The sequence below is a fragment of the Pholcus phalangioides genome, unplaced genomic scaffold (assembly GCF_987345545.1).
Source record: "Pholcus phalangioides strain wild (caught in Gottingen) unplaced genomic scaffold, Ppha-v1.0 ptg000021l_1, whole genome shotgun sequence".
NCBI lineage: Eukaryota > Metazoa > Arthropoda > Arachnida > Araneae > Pholcidae > Pholcus > Pholcus phalangioides.
The window spans coordinates 11839111-11864188 of record NW_028301614.1 but is presented as its reverse complement, the minus strand read 5'-3'; the positions used below and the strand labels follow the sequence as shown (position 1 = coordinate 11864188).

Below are 25078 nucleotides of genomic sequence, written 5' to 3'. Positions count from 1 at the left end.
TCGTTCAAGTCAGGTCCCTTTTGGTATATAGGCAAAATTTGGCGCTGATCTATCTAAATTTGTAGATTTGTATAAAGAACATACACACACACACACAGACAGGCAAAAACTCAATTTTATATGTATAGATTTAAAAAAAATAGAATGTTTTGTTTTTTTAAGATAGAAAGTTATTTTAAAATTTGAAAATTGGGCTGGGGGACAGCCACCAGAAGGACATTGCCTTAACAAATAAAAATTTGTTCAAGCAAATTTTAAAAATCTATTGATGAAAAAATTAAAAACAGTGTGACACTTTTTTAGAAACAGGAATATAAAAATAAAGTGATGTGAAAAAAGAAAGTTCTGTGTCAAATATATTTGGTGTAAACTGCTGGGGACACAATTTAGGTCAATTTCATGAGAATCACCCATATAAATATGTTAAACAGAATTAAATTTTAAAAAATTCCTCATAATTTTTTGAGTTATTGTATTTTTAATGGGAAAAAAGTATGCTCATGAAATCAAAATGAAACTAAAGAATGTGTGATGGAAGCAAATAAACATACATTTACCATCATTTTAATTAGACTTAAGTAAATGAATTCTTTTAAATTTTCTATTACCATCATATTCTTATAGAACCAGATCTGGACATAGAATGATAAAGTTTAAAATGACTTTTATGAAGCACATCAGATATATTTACTCATGGATATTTAGATCATAATTTTTTTTATAACATTTGCATTTTTTCTCTGCTTTGCAGCAATTCAAGGAATGCAGAAGCTCAGTATAACAAGAGTTGATGATACGAATGATACCATGATGAATTTTGAAGGTGCTAGGAAAAGTTTTGTTCATGGCTCTCTTGATAGGAGAGAGAGCTATGACTATTGTGAGAATGGTGACTTTGAAGTTGGGTCTGTTGTTGAAGTTTTGGTGAATGGACTGCCTTGCTATGGTGTGATTAGGTGGATCGGAGAAATTCCTGAAGCACGTGGGAAACTAGTCGCTGGAGTAGAATTGGTAAGAAATGAGCTTGAGATGATACATATAATTACTTATGTTCATTTTTTAACATGGTTTCAAAACTATTCTTGTTTCATTATTGCACCAAGCTCTGACTGTGCAAGTCTGTATCCGTGTCCCAGCTAAGGCATGAATGGATTTACTCAGTATTCAGGAGTCTTCTAGTTTTAACATTCTGGCCTAATTTCCTCCATCTGAGTGCATGAAATAGATCATGACACAACAAAATAAGCAATATTTATAGCAAAAAAAATCTGTTTAGAAACAATAATTTTATTGAGAACTGAAAGACAATGAAAGTTAAAGAAATCTAAATTATGTATTCAAAATTTAATTCTGATATTAGAGAACTGAAAATGCTATGGAATTAAGTTCGACTGATGTTAGAATTGTTTATATGTATTTACAGTTTATTCATTTTCTTAACCTTAACCAAGTGGTTAAGATGATTATGAAAGCGCTTTCATAATGTTTTTAACAAATGTAGGAGGAAGAGAATTCTAGTTGCACTGATGGCATGTTCAATAACAAGAGGTACTTTACCTGTCCACCTCGCAAAGCATTTTTTGTAAGACTTAGTCATTGTCGCAGAGATAGCCGTTTCTTAGATTCTGAAAGGAGAAAAAGTGCTGGTGAGTATATATTAATTCCATTCTGGCTAATGCAATTTTATCAGTTTGTCAAAGCAACCGGCAATCTTAAAAGTACAAACTATTGATTGTACTTTTCATATTTATTATTGTATGAATTGTGTGTTTGTGCGTGTGCATTTTATTGTTTCTCGAACCCATAAGCTGCCGCTCCCATGCAGGAATAGCTTTTCTTCCACCGGGTTCTTAAGGATGGTAAACAATAAATTATAAATGTGCAATTTGTGATTTTTAGATAAATCCTGCTTTTTTTATTAAAGCTTTCAATTTTTTTAAAGTATAAAATGAAAAGAGGCTTAGTATAACATTTTTGTAAAAGGAAAACCGAATTAGTGCTGAAAATTGCCAACATTTTGTTTCAAAAACATGATTTCTAAATTTTAAATGGAGAAAAGTAATCAATCTGTCATGAAATTGGGGGGGGGGGAAAGACTCAATAAATTTCAAAGAAGTTCCAGCTGGACCATTTAGTTTTATCACTAAATCCAGGTCAATAATGCACGAGTTAATTATATGCTTTTTCATGTTTGTGTAGAATTAGAGTTTGAATGAAATTGATGGTTTTTTAATGATTTACTTTGCTTATAATATTTTTCGGTCAAAGTGTTTGGAAGCATAGACTGTCCATCAGTAAGTGGAGATGTACCACCACTGTCAAGTCCAGAAGATCTAAAGCTTTTATCCGGCAAGAATAAGGGTATTCAAGGCCACCACAATTCTTGTTACCTTGATGCAACATTATTTGCAATGTTTTCCTGTACAAGCGTCTTTGATAATCTCCTGCATAGGCCAAAAAATAAATCTGACATCACAGAGTATGAGGAGGTTCAGAGGGTCTTGAAAGAAGAAATAGTCAATCCTCTTAGAGCGTGAGTTTTATTTATTTATGACTCTTTGTTTTTGTTTTAAACAATTGACTTTCAACAAAGTGCTCAGTTTGTAACTGCTAAAAAAAATTCTGCCAGTTATCATAATTCACAGCATCATTTTTTTAGGTGAATACTACAACTAAGTAACTCAATTTTAGATGTTTTGAGAAAAATGCATTTGAAAAATGAACGAAGTGTCTTATCTTGATATATCTATTATTGAAACATGCAAAAATTACACTGCTTGTTCTTTTGTCATGGTTGTAACAACTTAAAGCACATATTAAGACACTTCATTCTTTTATAGTTGCCACCAATTACCAATTTTTGAGTTACAATAAAACTTTGATTAACTGTCACTCGTTCAATAGCCAGTTTGTTATTTGTCGTCATGTAAAGAAATGGAAAAAACAGCCCAGGTTTTAAGGTCCAGAAAGATCAGATCACTGTTATGGTCTATGCAAATGCCACCAGCAATCATAGATTTCCCCTGTTTGTAATTGGTAAATCCAAAAAACTCGTATTCTTTCAAAAATTTAAATATGAACGCATTGCCTGCGAACTATTATGCCCAAAAAAAGTGCTTGGATGGACCAAACAATTTTTTCAGAATGGTTCTACAATGTTTTAGTGCCTCAAGTAAGAGCTCATATAGCCGAGAAGCAGCTGCCGCAGAAAGCATTGCTGTTAATGTACAATGCCCGACACACCCCTCTTGTGAAGTCAGAAGTGACAATGGAAAAATAACATTCTTTTTTTCTCCCAACGAATACAACTCCATTTATCCAGCCTATTTACCAGGGTACAATTGAAAATATGAAGCAATGTTACAGAAAAGCTTTTAGCAAAGGCTTGCTGCCGCTGTGGTGGTCGAGTGGTTATAGTGACGGACTCGCATCGCGAGGATCCGGGTTCGAACCGCCACAGTGGTTGTCGGCTGAAGTTGGTTTTCTGTGGTTTCCAACTTCAAGGCACGAATGTGAGCCGATCTCCCCGTTAAAAAGTCTCGCCAAAGAGAGCAACAGGCCTACAACGTAACAAATATTCAATCATTACACTTCACTCACAATTTGAAGTACAGATGGCAGCACTGAAATATCAAGCACAACACTAGCTACTTACTCAGACTGTTAGGTGCACTCGCTTTGTTCCAGACTCTGCCACGTAGCTGGGCTGGAAGAGATCTCGGCAACGGGATAAGTCCAGTGGCAGAGCCCCTGGCGTTCATTCAGCAAAGGCTTGCTTTCATCTGATGATGCCATGACTGTCAAAGACTTTTTGAAGAGATACAACATAAAGGACGCTGTTTTCAATGTCGCCACTGCCTGGGTTGACCTTATATTGAAGTTTATATTGATCGTTTTGTGTAAAACTAAGTAAAATATGTATGCTTTATTTACTTTTTAAAGGATTTTATTTTCATTTTTGTTCCAAGCTCACAGTGAAGTCATGTTACTGTAAATATGTAGGTATTACAAGATTTCTGTCATCTATTTAGTTATCCGTCAAACCCTAGTCTGGACGGTGATGGTTAATGGAAGTTTTACTGTACTTGGCTTCAGTTTTCATCCCAGGATTTCTATTGTATAATACAGTAAAACCCCTCATTGACAGGCAGGTGTCTGTAAAAGAGCAATTCTACTGTATTTGATTATATGTTTTGTAAGTGCCCATGTGTAATTTCATTCTTATTGAGAGCCTTTTTGTGATCAGATTTCTTTCCTTGATGAGGATTCATTCATTGTGATAGTTCATTCAGGGAATAAATGCTGAAATAGGGATTATAAGAGGATTTTATTAGTTTTATTCCTTAAATCAGCAAAATTTTCAGGATTATATGCTACTGCAGGTTTTTTTTTACAGGATAAATTTTTTCACCAAATAGTAAAATTTGCATATTCTGCAATAAATTTATACATTTCATGTAATTGTTAAGTTATTGTTTCAAATATAATTGTTAACAGACAAAATTAAACAACCTGTTATGGTTTTTTTTAATCCATGTCTTTTTTTAAACAGTAACTTCTATGTCAGAGCAGATCGAGTCATGCAGCTGAGAAAGATGTTAGAGAAATTGAGCTCAGTTAGAGGTCTTACCTGTGATGAAAAGGGTATATATATATATTTAGTTTCAATTTAAAAAAAAGTTTTTTTTGTAGAAAGTCTCAACTAAATTGTTAAGTTTCATGAGAAGGAAGGAAATGATTCAGTTGCAAATGATTTAATTTTGATTCAATAATAATTAATCATTTGGTTTTGAATTAGATTATGAAAATATTTTTCAAAATAAATATTGGTGAAGAAAATTAAATTGACACCACCAGGTCTGCAGTTGTGTACATAAGGAAATTTACCCTTTAAGCAGCATTACAGAGTTATCTAATCTCCTTAAAAACCTTATTTTAGCATTGTTAAGCCCAGATATTTTATAAAGTCTATTTTTCGGTCTACATAACCTTTGCCTATAATCCTAAGTTTTCACCTTCTGAAAATTGGAAGACATCCTAGTTCATTAAAAATATATGGCACTTTAAAGGGGTTTGGTGATTTCTGCTATGCCACTTAAAGGTTTAAGAGTACTAGTTTTGCGACATGAAATAACTGCCAGGCTATGATAGTTTTTTTTTTCCTAGAACTTCAGCTTTTTATATTCATAAACGCCTTACTTATGAAGGGGGCTTACTGCTGTTAACAGTCATTCTTAACCAGTAAAATCTGAAAGGCATGAAGGTTTCAGGGTAAACAAAAACAATAGATATCACACGATTTTATGTGATATCGTTTTATGTAGATTGATCACAGATGATTACTCCGCAGACATGGCCCCAATTTAGAAAAATTATTGTTCACATTCAAGCACTATTTTCAGATGGCACAAGCAATGTCTGTGAGGAAATCAATGATGTGTTTTGGTATATAGATATAAGATGTTAAAGGCGACGGCAATGAGAAGATGTAAATTTCATTCTTAAAGACATGAACATTTTATTTACACACACACGGACAAGTTATACGCGACATCCATACTCTATGACGAAATACAATCAACTGATTAAAACGTTCGAAAAACTCTCTGGCCATCCGTTGCTAGGTTACCATCCATCACAAGGCGAAAAGCGCTACAACGAGAAAACGTGACATCGTGACGTCACAGAGTATCGTTTATGATCGGTCACTACACACTCCCCCCCTAGTGTCAACGAAATTTGTGGTCGAATATCTGTCGGGGAAGTGGACGTGACGACCGGAGCGAGTCACAGTTGCTGGTACTGCTTGTGCTGGCAACGCTGTACTGGATGGCTGAATGGGCACTTCTGAAGGTACCCTAAAGCTATCTCCAAGGAAAGCTGGAATCAAACGATCAATGGAGATCCTCTTGCTTGCCCCATTGATGCCAATGTCGAAAAATTTTTCTCTGCGATCTTTGACAGGAAACGGGCCTTGATATGTTGGTTGTAAGGCAGGATGTGGTGCGTCGTTGCGTACGAAGACATGCGACGCGGATTGCAGATCACTAGGAATATACGTCGGCGTGTATCCGTGAGTTGTTGTAGGCACGGGCTTCATTGAACGCATTAGCTTTTGGATTTGATGGACGAAATCGGATTGTATAATGTCTGGTGTTTTGGAAAAATACTCGCCGGGCAACTGCAATGGTGTTCCGTAGAGGATTTCTGCGGAAGAGCATCCCAGGTCTTCTTTCACTGCTGCTCTTAGACCCAGTAGAGCGAATGGAAGAGCATCAACCCAAGCAGGATTCGATTGAATACGGCATCTCAGGGCAGTTTTCAGCGATCGGTGTTGTCTCTCGATCAGCCCATTTGCTTGTGGATGATAAGCAGTCGTTTTATGATGTTGGAATCCTAGATATCTGCTCAAGCTTTGGAAAAGCTGGCTCTCGAACTGCCTGCCCTGGTCGGTGGTGATCCTGTGCGGTATGCCGAATCTTGAAAACCAAGTGGCAATTAATGTTTTGGCGACTGTTTCGGCAGTTTGGTCTGGCATTGGAGAGGCTTCGATCCACCTGGAGAATCTGTCTATCATCGTTAGGAGGTACCGAGAACCTTGGCATAATGGTAATGGACCAACTATGTCAAGATTGATATGCTGAAATCGGTTGTTAGGTACCTTGAATTCAGCCAGCGCGGATCGAGTGTGTCGGTGAACTTTAGAGCGTTGGCATGGAATACCTGCTCTAGTCCACTCACGACAGTCAGATCTAATTGAAGGCCAAACAAATCTGTCGCTCAGCAGTTTTGATGTTGCTCGGATGCCAGGATGTGATAAGCAATGCAATGATTCAAACGCTCGTCGTCGTTGAGAAATTGGTACAAAAGGCCTTATTTTGCCGTTTGACACATCACACCAAATTTCGGCTGTTGCGTCAGGAAGGCTGAGTTTTTTCAGTTGTAAAGATGATACACTAGAATTTAAGATGGTTTTGAGATCGTTGTCATTCTCTTGGTCAACTGCGAGTTGCACATAATCTAAAGGTGTGGGTACAGAAATGGTCGATATTCTAGAAAGAGTATCAGCTGGAATATTTTCGACACCTTTTATATGGAGAATTTCTGTTGTGAATTGGCTGATAAAGTTCAACTGTCGTAGCTGACGTGGTGAACACTTTTCTGGTTTCTATCTGAACACATACACCAACGGCTTATGGTCACTACAATGTGATCGAATAGACTTTGAAGAAACAGCTTCGCTCACAAACCATATGGGCAATATTTAAGCAATGTGAACCTGTCACAATAATAGACATGTTACTGTGTATCAATATTTATGTAAATAACTATACTTGCATCTTTCTTTTTTTTAGATCCAGAAGAATTTTTGAATTCTTTGTTGAATCAGATATTGAAAGCTGATCCTTTTTTAAAACTGAGGTATCGTTTTTGCTTGATTTATTTTTGTTACAATCAATGCCAGAAATATACAGGGTGCTAGGTAACAGGACGTAGGGGATTTTACTGGCAAACCATTGATCCTAGAGGCATACTTCCAATTAGAAAAAGGATCCAAATAACATGATATGTCATTCATGTTTCAAAGGGTTGTATAGTTATTAAAATAAAAAAATTAACTCTTTATATTGTCACAGTGTGCCTAAAAACCCAATTAAAAAGTTGTTACCCTGTCTCTCATGATGCCAACTAAAAAAAATTCTATGTTTCTAAGAACAATATTCACTGAGATATGAATTCAAAACCAATCAAGGAAAGTTGGGAAAACACCATCATCAAAGGCAGATAAAAGTGTTTTTCTGCATTTGATGCTGTTTTTTTTTCTAACTTTCCTCCATTTTTCGAATTTGAATATCTCAGTGAATATTGTTCTTAAAAATATTGAATTCTTTTAGTTGGCATCTAGAGAGACAGGGCCACAACTTTTTTATTGGGTTTTTAGGCACACCGTGACGATAAAAAGAGTTATTTTTTTATTTTATAAACTATACAACCCTTACAACATGACTAACATATCTGAGTACTACACATTATTTATACTTTTTTCTTATTGGAAGTATGCTTCTAGGATGGGGGGGTTCTTAGTTCCATGGACCCCTTGTGTCAGTAGCGTGAAGGGGGTCGGGTACATTTTTAAAGCTCGACATGTTTCCGTATTATCAAAATTTACAATCAAAATCATATTCAGGGCTCCCACTCGTCCTACTTTTCCTACTTTTTGGTAAAATGCCCTACTTTTGTCCTAATTTCTCGGTTTTGTCCTACTTTCTAGTTTTTGTCCTACTTTGTTTATCAAATCCTATCGACAAAATTTGTGTAATTGATTTTAATTGAGCAGGAAATCATTGATATAGTGCCAAATATTATAAATGCTGAAGAATGCAATTAATGATTCTGCCAAAGCAGAAATTTTATCATTTTTAAGGTTATATGGGGGGGGGGTATGTGGACCATTTGGTTGATTAATTTTTTATTTGCTTAGTTTGAGGGTTCAACAAGTATAGTAGTCATTAAAAACTTCTGTCTGGATGGGAAAAATTATTTTTTATTTATTACTTCATGGTCTTGGACAGTAACTAACATTCATCATTCAAAATTATGGTGCAAATTGGTGAAACAACAGTTTGCATTTCAAAGAAGTTGGATACATAGGCCTATTCTAGGTTTGCTGATTCTGATGCTACCCAATAGCATTCAGTTGTCTTCAGTATTTTTAAGGCATGAAGAGGCATAAACAATATTTACAATGCTCAGCAAAGAGCTAAATGGAAGTGCTTCATTTGTCAACACTGGCATTGAACAGTAAAATGTGAACAAATCCCTTTAAAAAATTATGGACAACGCTGTAAAACTATCTGGTTCACCTTGCCTTAATTATATCGGATCTTGTAATCTACACATTTTGCACACTGTGCTTTTGAAAGTGGTCTCGAAGGAGCGTCATTCTTAAAAAACGTACATCTTCAAAATTTGCTGTGCGTTATCGAAGACAGTCAACAAGTTCTGCACTTTAGAAGACTCCAAAACAAGAATGCAATATAATTATATGAGGAGAGACAGCAAAGAATTATGTGGTTGCTAGTACACTGTTTTGGCCAAAAATTGGTTTTGTAACCAAGTCATTTATCATTTTGCTTTGGCTTGAGTCAATCTCATAGGAAACTGAAATAGTGCTATGAAAAAAAAAAAAGTTAATTGAAAATTAAAATTTTTTTTAGGGATTTTTCCCCATTATGCTATGATTATGTTGTCTAGGGGGGGGTTACCCTCCCCCATCCTACTTTTTAGTCCTGCGTTTTCCTACTTTTTCTCATTTTTTGAGTGGGAGCCCTGCATATTGTACTCGGTACATACATGTTTATGAATGATAAACTGTGGAGGAGGGCGTATGTGTGTTATGCCTCATTTGCATGCTCAGTGATTTCGGAGCTGCATATAATTATGACCGTGCTTCAAAACTTTACAGGGTTCGCACATCCTTACAAACTCCTTAAATACTCCTAACTTTTCATTTCCTTCTGGAAGGGCCCTTATAACTCCTTACTTTTTGCAGCCACGCCTGAAAAAGTCTTTTTTTTTTCTCTCTCTCTGAAGGGATGATCTTTCTTAGAATAGGCATTCCCCATGGTGATGAATAGCAAGCGTTGCCTAGAAAAATAAGAGGAAGCTTCCCCCGAATATAAGGAGGAAGAAAAGAGAAAAAAAAACGCTCTCTCCCTTTATAATAGGAAATGTGAAAGCAGGGGATGGTATTGGAACATCCAATGGTTGTGCATACCTGCCAACCGGTACGATTTTGTCGTATTTAGTAAATTAATACGATTATACGCTTTTGCTTCTAAAAATACGATTTTTTACCGAATCGCTAGTTTTGACGTGTTTTCCTGAATATGTCGCAAATTGGTCAGCGTTGGAAATCGATGGTCCGTAGAACGACATCACTCCGCTGAACCAGTAGCCGAAAATTCCCCCATGCCCAGTGGTGAGAAAGTTTTTACTAAATGCGGCGAAACGATGTCTCGAACCTCCTATATTACGCAGTATATTGCGTGCAGACCTCGCAGCTTTCCTATTTTTCCTATTTTCCTAATTTCGCCGCAATAGTCTTTTTTTTACTGCAATTCTCTCCTACTATTCCTATTTTATCCCTCCTTCCCATTTGCTTACAGCCAATATCTCACTACGAAAATTCCGAGAAACCGCGAAATGTCATTGCTTTCCGCAGTTTTTTTTGACGTGTTTTATTCACATTACAACTCGCTGCTGAAAAGAAATGAGTTACATAATGACGTTACGCATTTGCGTTTTCCAAGCGTGGCGCATCGGCTCAGGACGGCTATATAGTATATGACCCTGACGTCATATACTCTATCGGCTGCATGCTCCGGTTTAAAGGGAAGATCGCTGAAACACGCGGCACACGACGCTTAACTCCTCCAGAAGCAGTCTGCCAATCACGCCTGACGTAAAGCGCTGTCGTGAGCCGTATTGCGCTCTGTAGGAAAACAGTCGTACTGCTTTTCATATTGATGAATAGACGGCGTGTCGCGCTGGGTGATTCACGTTGCGCGCGGCATAGAAAACCGGCTTTTAAAAGTGACAGCCCGAGCCACGTCTGGTTTTACAGGGGGGGGGGGGGGACGAGCCGATCAGCCGCTATTACTGAACCCACTTTTTTTAGCTTCAGAAAATAACTTTCGGGTATCTTTATGTTAGGGGTCATTCAAGTATTACGTCAACATGGATGGGGGATTTTCGATTTGCTGACTTGCTGACGTGGAGGGGGGGGGGGTTGGATGATTCTTACGTCATCAACCACCCTTTATAAAAAATATGAAATATTCTTAATGGCGTCTTACTCGGTGCGCGAAAAACGAGTAAAACTTTTCGCTAGTTTGTGGGCACCTGAACTAACATTCTCCCTATTGAGTCCCCTACAGAGCCACTCTAGTGATCTTCAAATACTTAGCGGATCCAAATGCTCTGGAGCTGTGCCGCGCGTCATATAAGTGATCCGTGATTATGCCGCAGATCACTTAAGTAATCTGGGAATGTGCCGCGGATAACTTGAGTGATGTAGAACCGCACTGGTGGCAGGACCAATGCTCTAAAACTTTGTCACATGTCACTCAAGGGATCACTTAATGTGCCACAGATCGCTTAAATGGTCTGGAATTGTGCCACGAGTCACTTAAGCGATCTGTAAATGTGTCACTTGGTTCATTGTTACAAAAATAGATTTAGGGACAGGCCACATTTGGTCCACACAGGCGGAATGTTTACCACGGGTCAAGGGCTTAGAGAGGTAGGGTCGCAATGAATTTTTTGAGCAATTTTGGGTTCTTAGCCTTCAAATACAAAAATATTTTGTGGATTAAAAAAATAAATTTTTGATCATCTGGGGGGAAGCCCCCAATTCAGATTCAGATTCCACCAATAAGCGTTAGGAGGAAGGGGGCAGAGCGCTGACAGGGGGAGGGTGAGAGTTTTGCTGACTTTTTCTGACAAGAGGGGAAGAGTCAAAAATTGTTGAAAATTTGCTGTCGTAATACTTGAACAGCCCCTTATTTAAAGCATACATGTACTCAACACATGGCCTAAATGTGGCCTGTCTCAAGTGGCTCGTGGCAAATTCTTACTTCAATTGAGCGGCCCGCGGCACATTCCCAGATTGTTTGAGAGTGATTTCCGGGGGTGGGGGGGAGGCTTTCTTTCAAACCAAGCACAACTAGGGTCTATTACCATCTATGGGCAATTTACTATCAAGGAAGTTGTGCTGGAAGTGTGTGTGTGCCTAGAGTTGCTGCAAATATAAATAATTTTGTAAGTAAAATCTTTGTTAGTTGTGGTTTTTATTTTGAATAATTGGAGGGGGAATGAATATCACTTTTAGAATTTTTATAATTTATGTGATGCTGTTATGAGTTATATTTTTGACTAATACTTGAAGGTTTTAGAACACTTTGGTGACGACAGAAAGCATGTATGTGGATTGATTATTTTATGAATTCTTATGATGCTGGGTAACAAATCAAAACTTGTAATTTTTGAACCACTTCTACATCTATATTTTTGAGAAGAGGGAAAGTTTGTTTGCAAATTAAAAATAAATTTGCATATGTGCCCCGCCCCTTTTTTGCCGTAAAACTTGTAAGTTATGAAGTTTGCCATGACTCCTTAAAAACCGCTTGAAACTCCTTAAAAAGTCCTTAAAAACTCCTTACTTTTCATTTTGAAAATTTTGTATGAACCCTGTTTACTTCAGTCTCAATTAGCAGTAAAGTTTCAGGTCAACTAAACAGTTCGGCTGGTCAGATGCTCCTGCTATGCTTCAAGGACACATAGTGTCCACGAGTAAAAACGGCCGGGATAGTGGCACCATTCAACTTGTAGGAGAACCGTGGGTTGTTTGAACCAAAATTAGCAACCGTGCACTTGTCAATGCTAAACGTCATGCTCCATTCATTTGCCCATGCTGCAATCCTGTTTAAGTTGGTCTGGAGCAACTCTCTATCGCCTTGATTCCCGATTACCCCCATTAGCTTCATGTCATCTGCGAATTTGCTAGCAATCCTATCGATACCCTGATCGAGTTTATCGATAAAAAATGAAAAAAAAGTATGGGGCCAAGGACACTTCCTTGAGGAACTCCACTTGTGATGCCTGTTCAACCAGAGAATTCACCGTAACTCATTGCGACCTATCTCTTAACCACAATTCTATCCAATTCAGCGAGTTGCCCCCAATCCCAATCTCATGTATATGCTTCGAGAGTTTACCATGTTGGACCTGATTGAATGCCTTCTGGAAATCAAGGTAAAAGAAGATCTCAGAATTCCATGCGTCACTACTGATATCTATAATTGGATGCCACTTCCTCCTTGACACCTTCAGCCGATCTTCGATCTCTGTGCATAATTCCACCGATTTCCTAACCGGTTCTACTTCTTCGCTCATGTCCTGAGCAGGTCATTGATCCTTCATACATAAATATAAATTCTCTGCCATCCATTTCTGAGCTGAGCTCACTTGTCTGTGCCATTTCGACTTAAGATGGTCTTTGGGACAACAATTGGGATTTCATCAAGGAACAGGGTTAGGGTCACCGATTTGGGAATTCTCATTGACGAGCGACTTAGGTTTTCTGAACATTGTTCAGCGGTGGTCAAAAAAGCGAATAGAATGCTTGGTCTCATTTACAAAAAGGTCTCTTCGCGTTCTCCTAGAGTCATTCTTCCGCTTTTTCGAGGCTTAGTTCGTCCTGGACTGGAGTATGCTGTAAGGTTTTGGAGACCATACCTACAGAGGGACATAGACTTGGTTGAAGGGGGGCAGAGAAGAGCTACGCGTGTCCTTATTGGCACACAGGGCTTGAGTTATGAAGAGAGACTTTATTTTTTGAATATGTTTACATTGGATGGTGTAAAATGGATGGATTGGTTTAAAATTTTCAATGGGATGGATAGGATGGACCATGAACTTTTAGTACACCGCCAATCGACTGCTTTTACAAGGTGACACCAGTATCGATTGGTGAGGGACAATGCAAGGTTATGGTGTCGCAGGGAATTTTTCTCTAATAGGGTTGTTAATAAATGGAATAGCTTACCCCCGGAGGTAGTAAATTGTAACACAATTGACACATTTAAAAAGAAATACGATAAACATGTTGGGGTAAATTGAGAAGCTATCCATTCTTAGAATAAGACAACCATAAGTATTCTTTATGGGCATTGTATAATATTTTATCATGTATATGTATTGTTTATAATTTGTGTTAATTGCATTTTTAATTGGGTTGCTGTTTTTTTTTTTAAATATATGACATTCATATTTTTATGGGCATCTTTTTATCAGCCACCTCGTTGGGCATTTTGCCTGTTGTGGCGTTGTATTTGTATTGGGAAGGTGCAAAGTGTGCGGCTGCACCAGGCCGCTAAATTTTTGGGCTGCAAAAAGGGATAAAAATGTTTTTATTACATTTTAACTTCAACTTCTTAATAAAGCAATAGCTTAAAATTCAGTCCAAGATAGAGAAAGAGAACCTCTAAGGTTGAGGGCCTGGGTAGATAATCAGGTTCTAACCCTGAGAGCTCTAAACCTTCAAGTGCCTAGGGCCTCACTCGACTCGCAACTTTTTGACTGGCAAGTGTGGACACTTTTGTCAAAATTTATTCCCAAATGGCATTTTTAATGACCACAAAGTAGTTTTACAGTTGTTCTCAGGCACCAGTGTGAACCTGGGGGGGCACCATAGTATCCATGGATACCCTGGGGTATTGGAAAACCCCTGTTCAGAGAAGCCGCAATTTTTTTTTGCACCGTTCCGCAAAATACTTAAGCCCGTCCCTGTCAAGAAATAAGTGATCCTGAATTATTTACCGGGACTGATAAGTATAGTTTGAAATCTCCAGTTCATGAAAGTATTTCCTTAATTAATGTCTTGATTAATGCATTTCTTCATTTGTAATCGTTGTAATAAATAGTTTTGTTTCAAAACTGTTGTGTCCATTGGCAATCAAATACATGTTGCAATACACAGAGATTTGATAGCATTAATTATATGATAATTATGGCAAAAATTATAAATATTCATCTTGCCTATTTGTCTGGTTTAACATTTTGTCCACAATTTTTTTCAATTTTAATTACGATTGGTGATTGTGCCTACTTCTGACAATATTTTTGATGACAATTAATGATGTCCCATTTTTATGGATAATAATTTAAGATCCCAGTTTACCACATTTTTCTCAATGAAATGCTCAGTAAATCATTTGAATATTTTTTCGTGAAATCCATTTTTGTTTATTGCAATTTGTATCAATCCTTTATTCTCACATCCTTCAGCAATTTTTGGAAAAATTTAGTGATATCCCTTATTTAGGATTGCAATTTTCTACATTCACTTGAATGATGTATGGTGAACCTAAGTATGAAAATATAATTTTATTTGAGCCCACATGGATATATATATATATTACTAACTATGTCATGACTTTCTATTCAATGCATTTCTAATCGGTTTTTTATCTTTTAACTAAAATTTAATAAAATAAAAAAAACTAGGATAAAATTTAAACTATTCATTCTAAAAAAAAATTAGAACTCGAAAGAGGGGCACACTGGAATTTTTAGAAAAATTATAAGACAATCGAACAATATTTTACAGGAACGTTGAGAATGCTCGTGTCCCGTAAAACTGGACATATGGTCTGAGTATTAAAACTCATAGAGTAACATGAGCATCCTAAATAATCATGATTGTGGCATGGGTTGGAAAAAGGTTGGCCACCCCTGGCCTATACTATTGCCACTGACCGCAGGTTGAGAAACGCTGGTTTATTATATTCTTATTAATTTAAATTAGTTATTCCAAGAATGCTTATTTTACTTAAAATGAATCATTTATAATGTTAAAATATTATTTTCAGCTAAGTATATATCATGAATGTGTTTTTGCCTTGTAGCTCTGGGCAGGAATCATATTTTTATCAGCTTTTTGTTGAAAAGGATGAGAAACTAGTGCTACCTACTGTTCAACAGCTTTTTGACCAATCCTTTCTTGCCTCGGATATCAAATTAACAGAGGTACTTTTTTTTCTCTTCCCATGTATTATAGAGACCGGCTTGATGCATTTTCACACATGGAAATAATATTGTATGTTTTATTCATTCAGTGATGTACATTAAAAGTACAAACATACTTTGACTTTTGAAAACCACACATACCCCGCTTCCCATCTCATTGGGATATCGAAGTGTTCCCGGAGGATGGATGTGTCTGGAAATTTTATTAAATATTTTCAGAATAATAAATAAAAATATTACATATAGAAATAGAATTAGGTGCCTAAAATTTGCTCCCAAAAGTTATACCCCCCCCCCAAAGTTTATATTCCTGTATTGACCATAAGTCTTATGAAACATTATACTAATTTCTCTCCAACCTAAATTTTTTTTGCTTGGTATATCATCTAATTTTAAATAGCCTGCTTTAATAACAGATCTAATATACTTTATATACTCGTGTGTCAAGTCCAGTTTTTTGTTGAAAAATTTGTTCTTTAATTTGAGGGAGGGACCTCAACTTATACGCGGGTCAGTTTTTAAGGAGAAAATATCAACCCCAACTTCACCAAATCGTATAGCCACGTGGCCTCTGCATGGCTAGCTGGAGGATCCGTGATGTCATGTGAGGACAACTTTAGATGGCGTTACTAAGCAGTGGAGTGATTTTTTGTAATTTTCTGACCTATAGAACTGATGGCCAATGCCTTGGCTTTGATACCCGGGATGGGCCGGAGACTCCGGATTTTTTATCCTTCCTCCTGTTCTCCAGATTTTAGCAGAAAATTCGATTTTACACGAGCTTTCACTTTGTCGTGATGTCAATGACTGCCGTCTTCGTTAGGGAAACACCCATAGAGGACAGCCATGGTCATTTCCATCGAGCAGCCATAAAAAAGTTGTGGTGACCACATTTATACAACTGGTAAAGACGTGACTGTTTACTGTCGTTTATCAGCAATCATTTATCAGGGGAAAGCCCTTGGTTGCTGAAGTCCCTGTATAACCGTTATTGTATTCCATTAATAGCCATTCGGTAAACACAAGTTTTTTCATCAGATTAAATTATAAAATTATTGTTTCTAAGCATTCACTCTCTCAATTGTATTTACCTCTTGATGTGACACTCAATTGCAAAATACTGTTATTTTTAAGATTCACGGTAGTAGTATTTATTATTGAAAAAGAAAAAAATTGGTAGGGCAGAAAAAGAATCTGCAGAATATATATATATATATTCTTAAAAAAATACATAATTAGCAAAGGTGTCGTTTGCTGCATTTCATCAGATCATCTTTTTGTACAGCCATATCTGCCTATTTGTAGCATTTCATCAATAAAAATGAATCACAAATCTGAAATTGAGGTTTGGATTTTGATTTACTAAACTTTCTTTTAAAAAAAGATTAAAATCAGTTACAGATTTTTTCATGCTAAAGTTTTTGGGAAGTTAGATTGAAATGTTTTTGTGAAACAACTTATTATTCATAGTATCTGGGTTTTCATTTCTTACAGATTCCCCCTTGTTTATTAATTCAAATGCCGAGGTTCGGCAAACAATTCAAGATGTATCCTAGAATTATTCCAAGTCAGTATCTTGATATTACAGATGTTCTGGATGATTGTAAGTTTCCATCTTTTTTTTTCCTATATTTAATTTTAATTGCCTATATTAATATATTATTTGTTTTATCTTAGCTTCTAGTAAAATACATTAGCGTTGTAAATCAAATCCCTTAAATTGAAGCACCAAAGTCTATTTTTTTTTTTTTTTGTAAAATTAGATTTTAAAAAATCACTTGTCATAAAATTGAATAAAAAAAATGGGTTAGGCTGTGTCAGATATGGTTACAAGTTTTTACGCAAATGTGTTTTTTGTGCCTTGAACCACGTGGTAGGTACTGAAATAATGAAATTATGTTATTATCATCTGCTTTGTTGTTGGAATAGCCAACAAATGATTAGCTATTCCAATTTCCTATTCTATCTTTGTTGTGAAGTGCTTAAGATATAGCAGAAAACAATTTGTTATGAATCAGGCCAGCGAGCCTGGTGCCCAGACGAGAAGAGGTATTGAAATTAGAGTGATATCACTGAATGCACCTTTGCAATGTACATCTAATGATGCCATTACTTTTGACTTGCATTGGATACTTCCTGAGATGAGCATTTGAAGAATTTTTCCATGCAAATGCTCCCAGTATCGTCAGATGATTTAAAAGACATATTCACGTCAAAAACAACACCAACATGGTTAAGAAATAATTCTAATTCTAAAACGCATGCACATGCAATCAGCTTCCAGTATTTTCACTCTAGATAACATTGAAGCATCTGGTATCTGTTTTAGGTCAGGGGTCATCAACTTTACGACAAGCTACTTTTTTTGCTTCCAGAGATAGACTTGACAATCCAGTCTAATCATTCAGTCTATCAGTCTAGATGCTGATTTTTAATTAACAGTATGAATTTCTTTATGAACATGTAAAATGTTCTGGGAATAAGTGGAATGAGTTCAGAAACAGTGTGAATAAATGACATTCACTTAATGTTTTAATGATACTTCACGATTGTCATAATTGTTCTTACTTCTCGCCCCCCCCCCCCCATGATTATTTTTTTCACTTGAAAAAGCATGATGCCAAGACAACAGTGTAAGCATATAGCTGCCAATTCCCCCTTCCCTAACTTGTCAGTGGGAGATATGGAAGAAAAGAATTTTTTAAGAGTTCATGAACCGAAGGTCCCTATCTAATTAGCCCTTGCGCGCTTGTTACACTCAATGAAAATATCCAGTTACATATGTTTTTATCTGCCAGTTTCTTGCTTTTGATTTTGGATAAAGATGGCATCACCTCTTCAACATGCACTGTTAATTTAAGATCAGTGTTCTTAAACCACTGGTCTGGAAAAAAATTTGCCTGATCTACATAGCAGTTGAAAAATGTTCAAATTTCAAGTATAAAATGCTTTCTTTAAATTTGTTTTTTATTTCTGTTAATTTTTTGCAGTTTGCAAATCATTATTTCTATTTATACTTGTCTGTAGGTGTAAAAAGGTTGAAGAACACTAATATAGATTATACAAGAATGCTATTGCCATATGCCTGTTCTGGGTAAACTGGTATTAGCGTTCTTCAATGATTACAAACTGGGCTTGTGTATGGTCAGTAATGCAAAACCTTTTTGTGCCTAAAATGTTTATGATTTGACCCAAATAATAAATGAAATAATGTGTTGGTTATAACTGAATTAACCTCAAACTTAGTTTACTTGTTGAAAAATATTTGCAACTAGCTATAATACCGGGCGCTGCATGGATTTTCTTTAATCACTGGGGAGATTGAAAAAGTGACAAACCATTATAATGACATGAACTATTATACATAATACTGGCAGCAATGCAGAAGTGACAAACTATATGCATGTCCGCATTGCTAGGGAACGACAGTAACCAAAGTAAACATTCCAAAAGTAATTGTTGAGGCTTGCGAACCATTGTTACCCAACAATTTTTGCCCAGCTCTGACAAACTTTTACACACACACACACAGTTAGAGAGAGAGAAAATCAATTTTATACATATAGATGTGATTGTAAGTTGTCTTTTCTTTTTAAAGCTCCTAGACAATGTTGCATTTGTGGGGATGTGGCAGAGTTTGAGTGCAAAGAATGCTTTGGCCAATTTGGTGAAGGATTAGAAAGCATTGCATTCTGTCAGAAATGCTTAGAAAAGGTTTGTGCTGAAGGTTTTTTATTTAGTATTTCTACAGTTGACACTTTTTATAATGACCCGCAGACTTTTATATCAGATGATTGTCATATCAAAAGGACAAACATATGATTGTCATGATATAAAAACGTTTGAGAATTATTGTAACAGTTATTGTAATAAATAGGTCGCTATAATAAAGATCGGCTGTAATACTTTTCACCAGAAATTCAATAAAATTTCTTGATAAGTCCCCATCTTTCGGAAATGCTTTTATATCTCTATGATGTAAAGCCGATTGTATTCATTCTTTGCTATTTAAAATTAAGATTAAAATTATTTATTCTTCATCTCGTACCAAGAGGTTCATATTTTGGAGTTTCTACTGTAGTTCAAAATACAGTGACTTCTTATATCCCAAAGCAATTTTTTTTGCATTGTTCTATAATGAGCCTTAAGTTCACTAGAATTTTTTTCTGTAAAAATTCCTATATACTTTTTTAAAATTCTTCCCGAGATTGCTCTGGAGCAATACTGATTATTTTGCAACGTATATCACAGTTTTTGTCATATTCTGCTTTGAGGATTATAGTGCACATTCAGATGGTTCACTCCTCATTATAAATTTAATGTTAGAACTTAGATGTCAATTGTTGAGTTGTCAGTTATATTATGCTTTTCCTTTGTCTTCAGACATAACTAGATGTTACTGTAGTGGTTCTCAAACTTTTCCCACCTGCAACTCCTTCCAGAGCTCTTTACAAGTACAAATTCTTATTAGCAGTTTGCCACAATGCCCCTCTCAAAGATTCAAATGCCCCTCAAGGATGTCTTAAGAACATCATGGGCCCCTGGGCCAAGGGATTTTTCTGAGACCCTACCGGGCAAGTTTACATGCTTTCTCTCAACCACATCTCATTTTTGTGAGGCCCCGTGCCGTGCCCGGGTAAGGCCCATGAATTAAGACAGCACTATCCTACAAATTGAGAAACAGTGAGTTGCTATATCATAATTTTAAATGTTTATGGATTTCTAGGTATTCAGTCAAGTCAGTGGTTCCCAAACTTATTGAAGCATGATCCGTTTTGGCAAGAATTTTATGGGTGACACCCCTCCCCCACATAAAGTGACTGTGTCACTTTTTCCGGGACATTCTTTATTTCATTATTAATGAATGCATTTTAGTTTCCGTAATCAGTGATAAATTAAATCAAATTATTTTTAGATATTTAATTAGCAGAATAGTTTTATTATGACATTTCAAACTACGCACTTGTTTTTAGCTTTGAATTCTGCGAAGGGTGTCATCAACAGAGCCGCAAATTAGGACAGAATGTTCATCTTACATATCATAATGGTACAGAGTGGGTAACCAAACTCTGTGTCACCATTACCAAATGCAGGGTCCAGTGCAAAAACGTTTTTGGGTTCTTTTTTTGTAAAGAATAATTTTAGTTGATTTTGTATATTATTTCAATATTCATAACATTTTCTTTGTATCACAGCTACCCTTGATATATATACAAAATTATTTGCTATTATATTAACCCATATCTCTGGAATCCTGGCTAGGCACGGACTCAAAAATGGTGAATTATTAGCTCTCCCAAGAGTCAAATTATATGTTAAAAAATAGTACTGGTGTACTCCCCGCAGTAATTTTAATCCCTGCCCTCCCTCTTCCTGATATTTTTGAGCCCTTCCAAAATTTTGAATGACTTAACTGTCTCATCAAAATAACTTCACTAGCATTATTAATTGTTTGTAATATAAAATGTATACATTTTCCCTATACATTCACTTATTACTCATCATTCTGTGTTTTTAATATAAATAAAATATTTGGAATAGGATGTTTCTTTTTGAATCACCATGTAAAAATATTGACTTGATCTATGCACATGTAGAGTATAAAATTAAAATTACACTGTATGATATACATGTAGGGTGTGTCTGTTCAGATGAGTTAAGGTATTTGTTAGTTTTGACATACTTTTACCGACGTTATGAAAAATAAATTTCTTATTTTCTGTCATTTTCATTTTGGCTAATCTCTCGCAATCCCCCTAGTTCATTAGCGCTACTCTAGGAGGCTGTGACCTATACTTTGGGAACCACTGAGTTAGTTTGTCATTCACCACCATTAATTTGTAGTATTTCATTCATATCATGAATATACGATTTTAGTGAAATGCAAAATTTTCCTGAGCTCATAAAAAATAGTGCTTTTAACCCATTTGCATCATAAGCGCATATATGCGCGGAATTTTCCTGGCCATTATCACCAAAGCGCATATATGCGCACCAGTTTTTTATGCATAAGAACAAAACACTAGAGCAGTGTTTCTTAACCTTTTTCAGCTCATGGCCCCCTATGGATCACATTTTTTTCTCGTGGCCCCCCGGTCCTATCCAAGGCCTCCTCAACCCTCATCAAAGATTGAGATACTTTCTATTTTTTTATTATGTATGAATGAAATTTTAATAAATCAGACCAATCTCTGGAATCCTGGCTAGGCACGGACTCAAAAATGGTGAATTATTAGCTCTCCCAAGAGTCAAATTATATGTTAAAAAACAGTCTGTGCGAAATACGGTATGATCCAACGAACATGCACGATAAATCGACCCTCCCAACACGTCAACCGTTGCTCTGGTGGCTCTCCATACTTAGCTGGAAGTAACAGATGAAAATCATAGTACCAGATCCCATATAGTGCAGTCCCCCTCCCTCCATTATAGACATGAAGACCCGGGTCATGCCCACATAGACCCAAGGGTTAAGATGACCCTGGTTCTATGAACGGAACGGATCTGATGAATTCTGAAAGTAGTAATATTTTTTTCAACCGTGTTTCACTTTTAAAGCTTTTTTCTCTTCACAGCTCTCTATGACTCCCTTCACCACCTGTCTTGGATCACCTTTCTTCTGGATTTCTCCTGTGGCCCCCCTAGAATATCCCAGGACCGCAAGGGGACCATGTGGCCCCAGGTTGAGAACCACTGCACTAGAGTACTATCATACTGTATAAAACTATTAAATTTAATTTTTCAAATTATTTTCAATGTATATCTTCATTGAACTAAGTAACATTATAAATTCTTTGTGCATGCCATTTTGTTTTCTGCTTTTTGTCATTTTGAATTATTTCTAACTTTATACAATAAAAAAATTTTGGTGATATGGGCCAATATTTCGAATGATGCAAATGGGTTAATTAATTTATTTGTTATTGATGTGTATTTTTATAATATATATTTTTTATATGATTTATATGATTGCAGTAGGGTTTGAAATAAAATTTCTCCAAAAGCTCTTATTTTTCAAATTCTATTTTTTTGCACAGAGTCATACTCATAAAAAAAGGATGAAACACAGAAGCACGAGACTGAAAGTTTCACCAGAATTTCGTATGCTCAAGGATCATACTTCAATACCCAGGATATACATGGAGCTTTTTGCTGTAGTGTGTATTGAAACAAGTCATTATGTGTGCTTTGTCAAATGTGGTAGTGGTCCAGATGCTTCCTGGTGCTTCTTTGACAGTATGGCTGACAGAAAAGGTGATTTTGTTATTATTAATAACTGTTTTTTTGCTTTGTGCAGGCAATCTAGTTTTCACCATGGGTCATAAATGATTTGAATTGCTACAAAAGTACATAGGTGGCTTGATAAATATCACTTTGGAAGAGAATTTTTAAATTCAGGCATTTAACAGCAAATTAGTAGAACAAAAATAATTCTAATTTGATAGAAAATGCAATTCGTAAAATCTGTGAAATAAAAACCAACACACTCGGAATAAAGTTGAATAAATTATTCAGTTTAAATAAATTAACTGTTATTCAGAGTACTTTGATGAATTTAATGGCTGTAAAAATAGAGTGGAACAACAATATTTTGTTTTTCCTCACACAGGAGAACAGAATGGCTATAATATACCTGAAGTAGTGCCTTTCCCTGACCTCAGATGGTGGTTGTCAGATGAAGGAACACAGTTTTTATTAACAACAAAAGATGACAAAGTCTTACCTGAAATAGCAAGGCGACTTCTGTGTGATGCTTATATGTGTATGTATCAATGTCCAGACTTGCGGATTTACAGATGAGACTGGTATAGATGACATCGCACCGAAAGGAATAAAGAATCTTCCATGTGGGACTCGCTGAGGCCGGTCCTCGATATGCGTATATGTGTGTGTGTATTTGAATCTTTCTTATATTTGCTTATTTATTTCTTTATAAAATTTTTTTTTTTTTCCTGTTCTGTGATTCAAGAAAATTTTATGACATCTTCTGCCAAAGACTGAAAAAGAAAGACATTTATGTGAACTATAATTTTTTATACCTTTTTAAAAGTAATTTATTGATTCGGAGTGAAAAATATGAGACCCTACACAGTCATAGTTTGGCAGAAAAAAAAACCCAGAATAATTTTTCTTCAGTCATTTTCCTGGTTAATATCAAGTATTTTTAATCATTATGCATTCATTTTTAAATTATATAATTTATGTCAGATTTTAATAGTAATGAAGCCAATTTCATATAATTATTTTATTTAATATATTTCTGAAAAAAAAAATGTTTTCAAAATAAAGATGCAAGATGCATATATTTTGTACCATAAGTAGAATTGCTTGTAAAATGCTCTCAATAAAAGAATATATTAATGGTGACAAGAGGTAATGAAACTGCTTTAAAAAAATAAACTCTTTACATAAAAAAAAAAACCAGCTCCAGTAGGTAAAATAATAAATATCAAGAGATTGCATAGCATTCAATCAATCTGTTTTGCTGTGCTTGGAAAAATACTCTGTTTAAAATGTCTTTTTGATCAACCGCTGGTCCTTAAATCTTCAACATATCTGTTAATCTTTCTTTTATTCAAGGTTTTCATGATATAAATTTATTAAATTCAAGAATTAAATTTGTTGCTTCAAGTTTCCTTAGTTCATGAAAATAGAGCACTTTTGTATAATGTGCAGTCGAAACTTTAGTTAATGAAGTGATTTTATTCCATCAAAAAATAATTTTCAATATGGAATTCAGAGTAAGTTAATGAAAATGTGGGTGTTCTGGTAAAAATATTGTTTTATATAGAAATTTTTTATACATAGACTATACTCTCTACATAATTTAACCGAGTCAAGTTAGGACTGCATTAACATTGCATTATTTTTCTTATGTAAAATATGTTGCTTTTTTTTTACTGTAAGAGCAAATGTATTTTATTGCCATGACAAAAAAGATTCAATCTTTTCTTAACTGTTGAAGTTTATATTTTGCGTTAATGTTCAGCAATCTGCCTTGATTTTCTCTTTTATTTCTGATAGCTGGGTATGAAAATAGCCTTGCAACTTAAATAATTTTCTTTTCATAAGACTCATAATTACCTGATCTATCCTTTTATTCATCTATCCTTTTAGTATTCAAATAGTTTAAGATTTAAGGTCTGGTCAAAGAAAGCTAATTGTCAAAATACCATCATCTTGAATGTTCCAAATATATGTATCAGAATCTCCCACCCAGTGGTTCTGCTGTAGGAAAATGATGTATAGAGGAAAATAACACGCATAAATGTTAAAAACTAATAGAAATTAAAGGAAGCTGTGAATGTGTTTTTAGCTTCATCTTTTCTTATAGCAATATTTAGAGATTGGTGTTATTTTATTTTTATGTAGACATTGCAAGACTCTGGATTTAGATTGTAATGAAATGAGAGAGAGATATTATAGCCATTTTTTTTATTTCATTGTAGAGTTTCTTAGGTAGTTCTGATAACTAACTCATGTATTC

At 35.5% G+C, this 25078-nt stretch overlaps 1 protein-coding gene across 1 annotated transcript in view; it reads left to right on the top strand.

Annotated features, from left to right (window-relative positions):
• CYLD (ubiquitin carboxyl-terminal hydrolase CYLD) overlaps positions 1-23854 on the top strand; it is a 104249-nt gene extending 80395 nt beyond the window's left edge. The window contains exons 8-17 of the mRNA XM_089249100.1: positions 752-1011; positions 1502-1646; positions 2269-2533; positions 4553-4644; positions 7356-7422; positions 15471-15591; positions 17086-17194; positions 19190-19305; positions 22629-22845; positions 23201-23854. Of these exons, the coding sequence (XP_089105226.1) occupies positions 752-1011; positions 1502-1646; positions 2269-2533; positions 4553-4644; positions 7356-7422; positions 15471-15591; positions 17086-17194; positions 19190-19305; positions 22629-22845; positions 23201-23391 (1583 nt within the window). The 3' untranslated portion in view covers positions 23392-23854. The remainder of the gene's footprint in view (positions 1-751; positions 1012-1501; positions 1647-2268; positions 2534-4552; positions 4645-7355; positions 7423-15470; positions 15592-17085; positions 17195-19189; positions 19306-22628; positions 22846-23200) is intronic.
• Positions 23855-25078: the final 1224 nt, after the last annotated feature.